Genomic DNA, 14,760 nt, shown 5'->3' with positions numbered 1-14,760 from the left:
GACACGTTTATTGAAAGGGAAAGAGGTGACACAATCCTTTATTCCGTAATGAAATAAAGTTCGTTTAACTTGTTTTTTGATAGATAATTTATTTAGGTTGATCAGGTTTATCAAAGAGATGTGACTAACTTTATCAATTGCATGTGCCCTCCGGTCTGCGTTGTTGCACTCTCCGCTGCAGGAGAACAACTGAGTAGTTCGGCATCTCACGTAACACTGAGCATCTTTCACTGTGTTAGGTGATATCGCTTGCTGTGTTGGAAGTGTTTGATTTGTCATACAATTTTTATGCTAGTATCGTGTGTCGTTATCTTCACTCACATATGTATTTGCAAAAGCTAAATATAACGTTATATATTGACATTATTTGTTTTGGTGTAAGTGCTCAAATAATTACAAAAAAAATGTTTATAATTGATCAGTTAAAGCGAGCTTCCGGCAATACGGAAAGTAGGCGTGGTAAGCGAGGCGATGCTGACCAATGGCAGCGCAGTACAACCTCCCCTACCTGAGGCGCTCTTCGTCTCCCCTCAGTCATGTAGGAGCTGCGAGTTTGATAGCACGCACTTTTTCGCGCTCCACATCTGAAACTCAAGGTGCTACCTACTTAGTCACTAACTTTACGTATACTTCAGTTAAGTGTAGATTTCATTTTGAAGTCTTTATTACTGCAGTGAATTGAAAAAAAACTGTTACAATCTGGATATAATTCGTGGACCACAGGATTTTTATTTTGTCGTTATAACGGAGACGCTCCTGTGGCTGTGTTCAAAAAGTGTTGAATATTTTTTCGAGTGTTGATACAACGTCGCTACAACGAACCCTCCTGAAACAACGGAGACAACGCGAATTCGGATCGTTTGGAATATCCAGCCCCAAACCACGCCATTGGAATACCCAGAACTCTTTCCCTGAGCACAGTGACCTGCCGAGCCACTCTTCCTCACTGCCAAATTATCACCCGCACCACACTTGCTTGACCTTAGGTGACCGCGGATCGTATTTACGGGTCAGTGCCACGGAGACTAGTGCACGACCAAGTCTTGCAGAACCTGACTCGGAAGCCCCGGGCGTTCAGGATCCCGCGTGGCCCTGCTGACCAGTGGTGCCTCAGGTCACACATGGTGACAGCTCTTCCGGTGTGACTTATAAGACCAGAGGAGCTCGTGGTTCGTGAGAATAGTGGAGTGGATAAGGTTGTACAAGTGTAGTGGCATGTGGACGTAGACGTGACGCGCCCCTTGCTTCCACCGCGCGCCTGCGACACCATGGCAGGAGTGACCACTATGTACGCGCCATCCTACACAGATTCCATCAAACTCTGGAACTTCGCAGGTGTCTTCAACTACCTCTGTAAGTTTTGCTCTAAAAATGTGATTTTAGGTTGATTGTAGAAACCGGTTTCACTAGCTTAGCCTTCCGTAGTTCAAAATTTCTAACGGTTTCTCAGGTAGGGTTAATATTTGTCTAAAAGAAATAATCTTTCGCATTGTCGTATAGGCAAAGTCTTGTATTTTTATTTTCTCTTTAGAGAAACCAGCACGTATTCAAGGGTTTTATGAAGGCTCGTTAATAATTCCGTAGATTTTTCTAAACATTTGTCTACACGTATTTTTCCATTTTTTTCTTCTCTACCCGAAATTTCTTGATACCAATGAGATAGTAGGATTTGCTAGGATGTCGGCAAGAGAGCCTGTAAACCGCTCGTATAGGTATTGACGGAAAGTCTCAGGGGCAAACGCGCCCGGTTTAGCGGCCAAGCCGTGCTTCACTACTATGTCGCCTCCCTCCCCGCCCTATGTCAGTCCCAGACACGAGGTCCCTTTGCTTTGACTCCCCTGGAATATTGTCCATTTGCACTGCTCTCCTCTCGTCTACGTATCGGGAACCATAAGGCTGTCGTCGTGAAGTGAGATTTTCCTAGGAGTGGGGGACCGAGGTTTCACCAGCATCAAACTGGTCAGGCAGAGACATACACATGGCTAGATGCTCTTGTTGATGCTAACGGAAACATATTATCCACTGTCTTTCATGATAAGCTGAAGGTTAAGGAGTCACGACCTTATAGCCAAGATAAAAAAGAAGATGCTCCAAGACAGATGACATTTAGTTTGTTATTTTACACTTTTATTTAGATATAGCAATAGGATTGGGAATATTATGTAGAAGGAGAATGTTCTCCTTGTATTAAAATCTTTCAAAATTAGAAGTATAAGCATATATCGTTGCCCAGTGTCAAGATTGAGTTGCTCTTATGTCCATCTTGGTCTCATTCGCGTCGGCCGAGAAGTCAGGTTTGCCTTTTTCTTTTTAGTTAATATTTCGTGCTTTGGTACATAATTTAGACGAAATATATATATTACATAGTGTGATTAGTCTTGAGGAAGAAGCGTATCAATTAATATTTCGAATTAATGCATGCGGTGGTGCGGTTAGGACGTTTGTTGAAATAGCTCTATAGCAACCACCTGCAGGAGTATACGTTGTTTATATAAGAAGAATTATCACACATTTCCCGGACAAGGCTACGTTCTGAGATGTTGTTGTTCGTTTTAAGCCGCATTTTTTTCTCGCGAGGAGCCTTATTCTCAGCGGAAGACGTTTTTGCCGCGCCGCTTTTGCTGGGAAGTGCTGGCCAGCCTCTCGTTACCTCGTGGCGTATTCGGGTAGCGTCGGGAGTTTCACGATGTTTGTAGACGAAACTTTCGGTCCATATCAAGCCGATGTTTCCCAACATTAACGTGACGAAGCGGCAAGCTGTGAAGCGCGGCTGATTATGTTAATGGAGCATTGATTCTGTCCACGCTTGTCACCACCGCTGGCTGACGCGGCCGCAGGGAGAGAAGGCACCTAACCCGCGCTTCGGCTCTGTCTTTCATGGGGGAAAGTTAGGCGTGACTTGCCTCTGAATCGGTCAAGTAGGATGAAATGACTCGATGAAGTGACTTGGCCCGTGTACTCCTGATGTAGTTGGTAATGAGCGACGTGAGTTAGCCTGAGAAGCACGGCAAGGTTAGGCTATGTAGAGAGGAAGCCAAGGGGGTCGGGGTGCCTGTCGGGAGCTGACCGAAGGACTTGTCGAGGGTAAAACATTCATAGGTCATAGTTAGCGAAAAGGGACAAGGCGTCGCCTACAAACATGTGAAATAGTCCCGGTAGTCAAAACAGGTTGGAACAGCCGCGGGCGACGGTAATATATTTCGAGTCCTGGGATGGTACTGAGGCTGCCACGAGCGGCTCCCACGAAGGTAAACTTTCACGAAATACGAGATCGTAACGTCGCTGAAGAAACTAATGAACAAATAATTAGATATAACCACTTTCTTCGCCCCAAAGGCTTGTCATTACGTATATAAAATCTTGTTGCAACTTTTTTCTGTATTGATATCATAGATGTGATGGAAAATCCGGAGCGGACGGGGGGGGGGGTAGATGATGGGATCAAGGGGGGGAGGGGGCGTCACAGGGAGGGGGGGGCTTCGCTTGGTTACACGTACTGGCTATCCAATAATGTGCTCGTAGTGCCGACTGCGAATCTTGTATCTGAAAGGATTAGTAGCCGCAAGGATTCGAAAACTGATTGCGTGTGAGAAGCGGAGTCGTTAGGAGAAGCGCGGCCGAGGCGGAGTGTCGCAATCGCATCGCATTTTCCAGCCTGTCTCTCGCCCACCTTCCGACGAGCAGGAGGCCGAACTCCCCAACAAGCAGCACGGGAGGGTGCCCCGCTCCGCCCTCCCCCCACCCCCCTCAGTGCCATCGTTTTGGGGGTCGCGCTGTGTCCCCGTATCATCAGCCTGTCCTTTGTCCCGAGGTTTGCGTTGGGCATTTGAAATTCAGCGTTCCCCTCGGCGTCGGCGGGCAGCTGCACGTGTGCCATTATCGCCCCCGCTCCCCTCGGACGAACCTCGCGCAGTGTTGCCAATGACCCGCCTCGTGGAACCCCTCTTCAACCGTCACAAACATTCATTACGGCGACTAATATTACCGCCGCGAGTTCGCTTTGCACGGCGGTTGGGGTTTTACCTTGACATTATGTCGAGCAGCGTGAGTCGAACAAGAGAGCAGCGCATTTCTTCCGTTCTGGGGAGAACGCGAGGCATCTTTATGCATTAGCGAAAAAAGAGCGCCATTTTGGCATCACTTCCTCCTACCTTCCCACACCACCCCTTTAGAGTGGCTGGCTTCCCCTCTCCTGATCCAAGCTTTTATTTGCGATCGCCAGATGGCTAATTTCGGTTGACATTTGATATGATTTTTTACCGATTGACGCTCCTCCGCTACATTTTAGCCACATTTGTCCTCGTTTTTGTGTTTACACAGTGCGTCACCGCCGCTACTCCCGCCCCCTAGGCCCCCCTCTTCCTCTCCGCCCCCCCCTTCTTCCTCTCGGCAGCCGTTTAGCCTATTATCTCCCCCGCCCCTCCCCCTCCCCCCGCGATCTCAGCCCCCCGCCACGACCCCTTTCGATTGGCCCTTTCTTCTCGGTATCGATCTCCAGGTCAGGGTCAGCGTCAGCACGGGCGGGGGCGGCGGAGGGGGGGGGGGGTGATGCTTAGGTCAGCTTGAGGGGAGGGCAGCGAGCCAGAGGGTGGGGGGTGGAGAGGGGGGGGAGGGGTCATAGCTCTCGGTGATTCTCAGCGAACGATAAATAGAAGGGGAGAGAGGGAGGCGGGGGGGCGGGAGGGACGGACACGCGGAGCAGTCGGGTCTCGCGTTCACCTTCCGACAGAGAAACGATTATGGAACAAAACAAAACCGTAAAAGGAAGAAAGGAGAAAGAAAAGAGAGAGAGAGAGAGAGAGAGAGAAGGACCACAGCGCAAATCAGAGACCGAGGAGGGAAGACAGCAGAGGTACTTGGCGGGCGAATGTGTAAATGGAAAGATTTCTTGGATCTGGCGCAGCGAGGGGATGCGGCGAGAGGAACAAAGGTGATGCAGGGAGGCTGTCAGGCAGGTGGCGAAGGAAGGGTGACGGAGAGGGAAACAGTGCATGAAGGAGGAGGAAGATAAGGGATGCGTAGTGGAGGAAGGAAGGAAGGAAGGAAGGAAGGAAGCGTGGGGATAGGAGGAACCGTGGATAGAGGGAGGTAGCGCGTGGGGTAGATGGGAGAGGAGGTATTCTGTGCGGAGAGGAAGAAAGGGAGAAAGGGACTCGAGAAGAGAGACGAGGAAAGGGAAAGGAAGCTTGGCGGGACGTGGATGAGGGTAAGAGGGCGAGGGGAGGGAGGGAAGGGGGTGAGGGGAGGGAGGGAGCCCCCATGAACACGAATGCGCGCGACAGTTGATGGACCGGAAAAGATTAGCGCTCCTCCATGGCAACAAACCGCAAGTCACGATGTGTTTTTATGGACAGAATTATGTTAACGAAGGCAGCGCCGTCCTTTTGGCTCGGTGAGAATTTCTTAAGGGCAAAAGCGGCGTGTCATAGTATAATAATGCGTGTGGGCGGCTTCTAATGCCCAGGTGAGCGGCGGGCGGCACGTAGCGGGCGTGTGAGGCTCACCTGGGCCGCGGCGCCGGCATGTCATCCCCACACAGGTCACTCTTCTTATTCTCCTCATCTCAAATCCCTCTCTCTCTCTCCAGTCTTTCTCCTTCCCTGTTTCTATCCGCTCTCTTCTCTCCATTCTCGCTCTCCCTCTTTTCTTCTTCCTCCGCTCAATCTCTCACTCATTAGTACTCTCTCCTCTTTCCCACTCTCCTCTCGCTCGCTCTCTCACTCTCCTCTCTTCCTCTCTCGCCTCACACGCACATGAGGCCGCTGGGTTTCCTCCATCCAGCCTAGCAGACCTCTTTCCTCGTGCTGATGCTGCATGCTGAGGGGAGACGAGGGGAGATTTTCCTCAATGGTGGCCCTTTGTTGTACGTACGTGTGTGCGTGAGCGCGTACGTGCATGCGTCATCAGCACGCTTTATTTTTTCCTTTTTCTTTTCTTTTCGTTTTTTATGATCCCCGAGTAACCGGATCGGCTCAAGTCTTGAGAGGTTCACGTTATTTTTTATTTAATTTTTGTTTTTTCATTTTGTTCACGTTTTTTACTCATCTTGTGCGATCTATCTCTTCGTTTCGTATTATTAATTGTTTTTTTTTTTCTTTTCTTTCCCTTCTAGCAGCTGAGAACAACGGAAGTGACACAGGTGTGAGCCCACAAACACCAACAGACGAAGCCGCTACGCCCACCAACGCCCCCATCAGTCCGCCCACATCCAGTCTCACGCCCAATTCTGAAGCCGCCCTGGGTGATGATTCCGACTATTTGACCGGCGCTAACGTGGTAAGGATCGTTTGTGTAAAATACGACATTTTTGCTTGTGTGGCAAAATAACCCTTATTTATTAATCAAGCAATGACTTTATTGATATATGTATGCTGAATTCATGTGTTTATATCCACACGCATACACAGTATATATTTGAACAGACATTTCTTCCCATGTACACATCCACCTAAAACACCCGCTGAGCAACTCCACTCAACAAATGAAACATACAAACAAACAAACAAACGTGCGTGCGTACAACCCTCTCCAAGACGTCTTTCCCCGTCCGCGTGAGCCCCCTCCCCCCCTACTCCACCCCTCCCTATCCCTCTCCCTCTCCCTGCAGGATATTGATTGATAGCTGGGTCGGGCGGGAGGCGAGGGCGGGTGGGTGGTGTGGGCGGGGGTGCGGGTTCACGTGCAATCATTTTGTTTCGATACTACAATCAGGGACAGATAATGTTATCCGCTTCTGTGGGTACAGGGTCGAAGCTGCTCCTCCGTGGATAGAGGGGGAAGGGGACGGGGAAGGTGGGGGGGAGGGAGGGATAGATTTGGTTGAACATACTGGGCCTAATTTGAAGGGAACGCACGCGCATGCGCACACACACACACACACACACACACACACACACACACACACACACACACACACACACACACACACACACACACACACACACACACACACACACACACACACTCCCCTCACTCCCCCTCCTACCCACAGAAACGATCTACCCAATATCTTTATGTATATGCATACCTAATCACAGTGCCCATCCCAATGTCCTTACCTCATACTTTCCCCATACTTACCTCATATTTACCTCATACTTACCTCCCCTCCTCCTTCTCCCCCACAGTCGTGTTCTGTGTGCCACAAGAAGTTCGCCAACATTCACCGCCTCCAAAGACACATGATTTCGCACCAGGAGTCAGACGTTCTCCGGAGGTTCAAGTGCGATGAGTGTGGGAAGGCCTTCAAGTTCAAGCACCACCTCAAGGTACGTGGGTGTTTGGGGTTCTGTCTCTGTTTTTTGGTGTTTTTTTTTTGTGTGTGTTTGTGTGATGATGTATCTTTTCTCTCTCTCTCTCTCTCTCTCTCTCTCTCTCTCTCTCTCTCTCTCTCTGTCTCTCTCTCTCTCTCTCTCTCTCTCTCTCTCTCTCTCTCTCTCTCTCTCTCTCCCTCCCTCTCACTCCATTACTCACTCCTTCATTCCCCTCCCCCTTTCCCCTCTCTACCTGCCCCCTCTCTCTCACCCTTTTCTCCTCTCCTTTCCTCGTGCTTGCTTCCAACCCTTCGTACTCGTGCTTTCACCTGCGATAATTCATATCCTCTGCTTTTCATGGCATTATAAATGTTTTATTCATTACTGATTATATTATCAGCTATGTATTTCTTTTTATGAATTATATCCTGATTTTTTTAATAACTTGAAACTTAAGGAGATACAAGTTGCTAAAAGAAAGTAAAAAAAAAAGAGAGATAATCCGTGTAGAATATCATTAAAAAATACTGTGTAGAATGTGGCAACCGAGGAACAGTGCTCACTATCTCGTCGTATCGTGAGGAACCGGCGCTGATAACCCAGGTGAACCGGAAGACTTACCTAGATCCTCTAGAATATCTCAACGTCAGCTTCCATCTACCTGCTCCCTACTCCCCCTCCCCTCCCTTCCCCCCTCCCGCGCACCTCCCTCTCTTTCTCCCTGTTGCCTACTCCCCTCTCTCCGTCTTTCCTTCCTTTTCTTCCCTTCCTCCTTTTCCCTTCCTTCGCTATTCTAAAAGAGGAGTAGCAGTAGTAACTCAGGAGGCGCGAGTGAGGAGAGGAGTGCGGTGCATGCCACCTTGGGCTTCCTTCCTGTGTATATTATCACTGGTTATCACGCCGCGTCCGCACTCACTTTGGGTCCCTACGGCGGCGGCGTCCCGACCCACACCTGCAGGAAAATGCGCAAGTCGGAACACCGTGTCTTTCGGGACCGACGGAGTTCGAGCAGCTGTCACAGGAGTCGGTGTGATTCATAAGAAAATGGTGTAATTTAAGGGATTTGTGTCGTTCTTTCCGTTCATTAACCTTTACCTTTCTTCTTCAGGAGCACAAGAGGATTCACAGTGGAGAAAAGCCCTTCGAGTGCGAGCACTGCGGCAAGCGCTTCTCCCACTCAGGATCTTACTCCTCTCACATGTCCTCTAAGAAATGCCAGGTTCGTAGACCGTGTTTCTTCGTGATGCTGATTTGCATATGTATTTGTTGATCCTGTTTAGCGGAAATGTTTAATTGATGTAATTTTGCCACTTACCTGCATTTGCATACCTTCGAAACCGCTTAATTTATTCTCTCTCCCCACCAGCTGGGACGCAGTAGGACCAACGGGGTCATGCCACGTCCGCCCCCACAGTTCCCTGGATCCAACAACAAGCGTCCAGCCCTCAACGGTTCCTACTTGCCCATCCTGCCGAAGGACAAGTCCCCGACTCCTTCTGCTGACCTTGGGTACTCGTCTCCCACACGACCAATCTCCAGGGACTCACTTCTCATGTCCCCTCCGTCGTTGGTGTCCCCTGGGAGCCTCAGCAGCTCCAGTATGACTCCGGTGCTTAACCAGGGCTTCCCCCAGTGCCTGTCTCAGGGGCTTCAGGGTAACCTCCACCAGGGACTCTCACCCTACCACCCGCTGAACCCCCTCATCCTGGCGGCCCAGTTCCACCCTCAGTATTCGTCCTTACTGTCCCTGACCATGACACAGGCGCTCAACAAGGCCCAGCAGGACGGCGGCGTAGAGGAGAAGGACCACAGCGAGGACGCCCCTCAGGAGGACGTCGACGATGAAGACCGAGAGCCCGGCGAGCTAGTCATCAAGGAGGAAACGAAGGAGGAGGAGGAAGACAGGAGCCACCCGTCGAAGGAGCGCGGGGACGAGGAGCGCGAGGAGCCGGCTAACAACAACGAGAAGGAGGGCATGTCCACCCTCAAGAAGATGCTAGAGAGCGTAAATACTTCAGTCACAAAGCAGCAGTTCGAAGAGAAGGTGTCGTCCGCCACCCCGGGGTCCCTCTTGAGCAACTCGCCCATCACGGACGACCTGTCGTGCGAGCTCTGCGGCATCGCCTTCAAGAGCTGCATCGACGCCTTGTACCACGCCCGCGGACAGTGCCCACGCTTGCCCGAGGTCAACGCCGCCACCGAGCACTACAAGGGGCGCATTATCGAAGGCTTAGCAGCACGCTTGTTAGCGGGGAATCAGCAGCACCGACATCTTCAGCAGAGCCATTACCCGATGCACCCCGCCCAGCCCCTGTACCATCACAGCCGTGTCGGCCATGGCAGGGAGGAGGAGGCGGAGGGCGACTCCAGCCACGTTGTCGATGACGAAGAGACGACCAGCGACGGCAAGAAGGTCCGCGTCCGCTCTCACATTCGCGAGGAGCAGCTGGTCGTCCTGCGCGCCCATTATGCAGTCAACCCCCGCCCCAAGAAGGAAGAGCTGATCACAATCGCAGAGAAGATCAACTTCCCCGTGCGCGTCGTACAGGTGTGGTTCCAGAACGCCCGCGCCCGCGACAGGCGTGAAGGCCGCTCCATCACCCCAACGCCCACCTCCTATTCGCAGCCCAGTTACACCACCAGTTACTCGACGCCAAGTTACACCACATCAAGCTACACCTCCACGAGTTACGCCCCCACGAGTTACGTCGCCCCTACCTCCCAGGCCAGCAGCAAACCCATCAGCATCAGCCCCTACTACCCGTCCTTGCTGGCACCGCTGTACCCGCTGAACGGCCGCGCCTCGCCCACCCCCGGGGATGGCGCCGACGACCTCGACGACGACCAGCCGCTCGACCTCTCCACCAAGAAGTCGTCCCCCTCGGCGTCACCCAAGCCAGCCTCCGTCTTCTCGGACTCCGATGCAGACTCGACGTCTCTGGCCATCTCGTACAAGTCGGAGTCCCGCACGCCCACGCCCAATTCCCTCAACAATAATATCGCCGATTCGAAGGAGTCGAGCAGCCTCAACGTGGCGGGATATCCCTCCCTCATCTCGGAGCAGCACAGCAAGCTGGCCCAGATCCTCCAGGGGGCGAAACTCGGCTTGCCGGCGCTGTACCCTGACCACATGGAGAACAGCGAGAAGCGACCAAGGGTGAGTGTCAGATGAACAGTTCCTCTTGCATTTACTCCATACTTGCTCCTTAATTATGCTGTATTTCGTAGTTGGATGAAATTGCTCATGATCCGCTTCTTGCATTGTAGGAAGATGATGACTGTGACGACGAAGCCCGCAAGCGGCGACGCGACGAGGAAGGTGGAGTGTTCCAGTGCGACCAGTGTGACAAGTCCTTCAACAAGCAGTCGTCCCTCGCCCGGCACAAGTATGAACACTCAGGTAAGGTGAATGTCCGATTTACAAAGGCTTTTTCTTTGACAACTTCAAACCATTGTTACTAAGTACTAACACTTCTTAAAACAAGACCATTAATGAGTTTTTTCTCCTTCAGGTAAACGCCCCTTCAAGTGTGACTTGTGCCCCAAAGCGTTCAAGCACAAGCATCATCTCACCGAACACAGCCGGCTACACACCGGCGAAAAACCTTTCCAGTGCGACAAGTGTCTGAAGCGGTTCTCCCACTCAGGTTCCTACTCCCAACACAGGAATCACCGGTACTCGTACTGCAAACCGTACCGCCCCGACGGCGCCGCCCCGCACTCCGAGTCGTCCACCCCGGTCCCCTCGCCGTCCGACAGTGGCGCCGGGGCCGTCGCTGCCTCGGAGGGCGTGTCGGTCATCGTCACAGCCTCCGCCGACTCCCTCCCCGCAGTCCGGGTCGCGACGCCCCTCAGCTCGCCCGCGGACGAGGCCTCGGTGGGGAGTCCCCCGGCCTCGCCTCCTGAGGCACTCGAGGCCTCCGCCCCCTCGGTGAAAGAGGAGGTCGTGGCGTAGATCGCGGTGAAACTTTTAGCTAAGAAAGCAATTCAAATCAAGTGTCAAGTGAACCAATGTGATGCAAACAGTGTGCGACAACGAACAGAGTTTATGAAAGTTTCCTCTAACACTGTAAATCAAAAGGTGACATGCAACGAGATGTCAGTGTCTATGATCAAAATGAGTGCTGAAAAAAGTCTTTGATGTTTTTGATGCTTGACATATTGCAAAGAGGATTTGCATGTTTGGTGTGCAATATGTCAAGTAATGTGCTCCTTACATTGCTAGAGTTACATGGACCTACTATGCAGTGTTTCTTTGTTATTTAAAAAAGGTTATAATTATATTTACTTTTGTATAGGATTAATGTAAATTCGCATGTGCCAATCACTTTTATCTTCACTTACGAAAACTCTCACAGGGGTCCTTATAGCTAGGGTCCTTTATATTTAGGATCCCTCTGAAATGTGGGTATGGGACAGCTAAATCTCTCATGTCTCTCTTTCTCTCTTTCGTATAGTTCCGTAGTCGTGTTATGATAGTAGGTGTTGATTCAAGGCGGGTAAGGCCCTTCCACCTTAAGCCAGTACCTGTCAAAATACTCAAGTAAAGAGAATACTGAATTATGCGATGTTTCAGTGCCACATGGAGAAGCAGTGTTGCCAGATTATATATATATATATGTATGTAAAGCTTCATGTGCATTTTTTTATTGTTTCGAAAATATTATGAAGGAATTATCGTTATATTATTTGAATGACGTTTATTGGCAGTTCGCCAAAGAAAACAAAAATAACGGAGGTTTCCTGTAATGAATTAAGTCCAGTTACACTCGGAATGGGGGTACAACTGTAAGAGCACCATTGGCAACACTGCGGTGTAGAATACGAGCAGGTTCTCCAATGATAAATCCACTGTCTTCCATAAATGTACTAGGAACCATACACTCTTGCCCAGGTCGCTAGTGCTAGTGGATTCCCCGTGCCTCGTGCCGTCAACTTCCCACGTGAACCAGACCAGCTAGTGCGACCCCCCAGTGCTGTCTTGGCCTGACGCAGAGCCCCTGTTTCTCGCTGTGTCACTTCAAGATGTACACACACACGACAGGTTCGCAGTGGCTGGTCTCGTCACCTCACTAGTCCAAAGTAATCTCAACATGTGCAATCTCTCTATTTTCTAGATTTCCAAGGCATGCCATGTAGTCCTCTGATTTTCTTCGACATTTCTCGAGAATTCTTTTGTGCCATCTTCCTTCGGATGTTCATGTACTGGCAGCATGATGCCGTGCCATGGCTGCCTACTACATCGATAGTCATATTGCTAGTCTAAGTAGGTTTCTGTTGTCCCATACTTGGCACTCATTGTCACCTCCGTCTATGTGAGCTTCTAAGAGCTAATTTCTTCCTCGTACTTTCTTCAAATGCCAAACGAAATGCCAGTTTAACTTGGTTGTAAGCAACGATTGTGCCAAAATGACTACTGGAGATTTCTAATAGGATCTTGTTAGAGATGTGGATAACATTTAGAATTTTATTTTTATCAAGTATACATATGCAAATTTATTTTGTATAGAGACCGTACTTCACCACAATAGTGTACCAGAGTGCTTCCATATCACCCTACGCCAGGTCCATGGCTACTTCCTTGAGCCGGGCCCGTGGCAACAACCTTGATTTGGCCCGTGGCTTTTCCCCTGAGGAAGCCGATGGTATTTCCCAGAGCCAGGCCTAAGGCTGCTTCCTTGAGCCGGGTCCGAGGCCGCTTTCCCGAGCCGGGCTTAAGGCTATACACAGAGTAACGTCCATGATAGGTGACTAACTGGCAGCGTCGACCAAAGGCTCCCAGTCAAAGTCTTTCACCTCTTTAATTCCTCCTTAGATTCCGGCAAGGGCGCTGTGGGAGGGCCCCACACAGGAGACCTCAGACTGCCGTCTTTCACATAGAGTTAGGGGCCCTCTCGTGGTGCCCGGACCATCTAAAGATCATCCCTCTGTCATGTGACCTTTTACTGGCCAATAGCATTCCTCTTTGTCGCCCGATCCCGTTCTCTCTCGTCTCCCGATTGGTGGCTTCACTTTGGTCTCTGTACTCTTCGGGAATTCTGGAATATGATTGGCTAAGTGAGCACCACTAGCAAGGAGGTTTGAATTCGGTACATTCCCCTTTGCTTTTTTCTTTTTATATCCATAACCTTTATTAGGAAATAAGTACTCTTTAATTGGAAAATGGCGCTGTGACTACAACGGATAATTAGACGACAGGGCCAACATGTTTGAACGGTGTCGTGCCTTTCATCTCTCTGTGGAATCTCGCTGTGTATATGAGTATATATATACCAGGCGCAAAGGATGCGTTAAAAAAGTTCTATAGATGGTTAAACGGAAGATGTTTGCATTCTCAATAAGCATTCCAACGTAGCTGGTAGAAGTGACTTTAAATGTGTGATATCTTGAGAACGACCCCATGACTGTGCGGAGAAATTTATTTTTTGTCCCATTTGCTCTCTTCAAACATTTCCCTCCAAAATATGGTATTCCAATTTATTATTCCGTAGTAGCCTAATCTAGACCTAGATTTTTCCTATTAATGTCCGATCTTTGACTTTACTATGGTGTACGGGCTTGTGCAGTTTTCCCGATCTCACTCTACTGCTCATGTGTCCGTGCTTGAACATGGAATGGAAAAAAAGTTTAATGAAAAATACGAAAACCGTGCACAAGCCTTGCGCTGTACTTTGGTGCCAGATTTTGCGATTCTGTCCCGGCAAACTCCGTCTAGTGAATGATTTCTAAAAGGATTACTATCTGTATTTTGAACAAATGTATATTATTACCAATCTGTATATAATGTAAACAAATTATAAATGAAGTATAAATATATATTGTAAAGATTAGGCATCTGTGTGAGTCAACTAAATGTACATGGATCAACTACGTGAAAACAAGTGAGGATCGACGAGTCCCCTTGAACCGCCGATGGACAGAATCACCATCTGGATTCCTTGCCTTCCAAACCCCTTTTTCTCAGTGTTTCCTACGTCACTTTCCATATTGTGTGTTCGTGTGTGTGTTTATCCAGTTCCTCCACTTTGAACTTGGAACAATATGGACAACCTTATCTAGTTCATCATCCCTTGTCTTTATAAGTGATAACACATTTTGAATATTCAACAGGATAATTTCAAGTACAAAGTACGTAGAGACCCCCTCCCCCAACTAGCCTGAATGAGTTTGGAAAAAAAAATACATACAAAACACAACGGTTTTCTATGTCACTTATTTCGGTGAAGACTAAACGTTCCTACTGTATATGTTTTTGGTCTATTCCAATTACTACAATGTGCTTCCGTCATACTATATAAAAAAAAACAAGAATCAAATTTATTACCTTGTTGGCCCCCAGACAGGCAAGCCCATATTTACAGTCGTGCAATAGACACCAACACCACTGTTCCCTTTCTCCCTTCTCTCGTCATATTCCAAATTAGATTATAATGGTGATTTGTATCTTATTGTAGTTAGAAATAAGCCTAAGGTTTATATGATTACCTTATTGTATATTTTCTTGTAC

At 49.3% G+C, this 14,760-nt stretch overlaps 1 protein-coding gene across 2 annotated transcripts in view; it reads left to right on the top strand.

Moving 5' to 3' along the window:
* Window positions 1-532: 532 nt before the first annotated feature.
* The window catches only part of zfh1 (Zn finger homeodomain 1), a 14,335-nt gene continuing 107 nt past the window's right edge, over window positions 533-14,760 (top strand). Inside the window, exons 1-7 of one of the 2 annotated variants that reach the window (XM_027377667.2) lie at window positions 533-1,353; window positions 6,116-6,276; window positions 7,128-7,268; window positions 8,362-8,472; window positions 8,620-10,410; window positions 10,521-10,653; window positions 10,766-14,760. The exon at window positions 10,766-14,760 is cut by the window's right edge and continues 107 nt beyond it. In XM_027377667.2, coding sequence (XP_027233468.1) covers window positions 1,269-1,353; window positions 6,116-6,276; window positions 7,128-7,268; window positions 8,362-8,472; window positions 8,620-10,410; window positions 10,521-10,653; window positions 10,766-11,208 — 2,865 coding nt within the window. In that variant the 5' untranslated portion in view covers window positions 533-1,268 and the 3' untranslated portion in view covers window positions 11,209-14,760. Of the gene's footprint in view, window positions 1,354-6,112; window positions 6,277-7,127; window positions 7,269-8,361; window positions 8,473-8,619; window positions 10,411-10,520; window positions 10,654-10,765 lie in introns of both variants that reach the window. The other variant, XM_027377666.2, reaches the window with a different exon arrangement.

The sequence above is a fragment of the Penaeus vannamei genome, chromosome 5 (assembly GCF_042767895.1).
Source record: "Penaeus vannamei isolate JL-2024 chromosome 5, ASM4276789v1, whole genome shotgun sequence".
Classification (NCBI taxonomy): Eukaryota; Metazoa; Arthropoda; class Malacostraca; order Decapoda; family Penaeidae; genus Penaeus; species Penaeus vannamei.
Note: the sequence above shows the minus strand (reverse complement) of the source record. Positions and strands in the feature narration are given on the sequence as shown.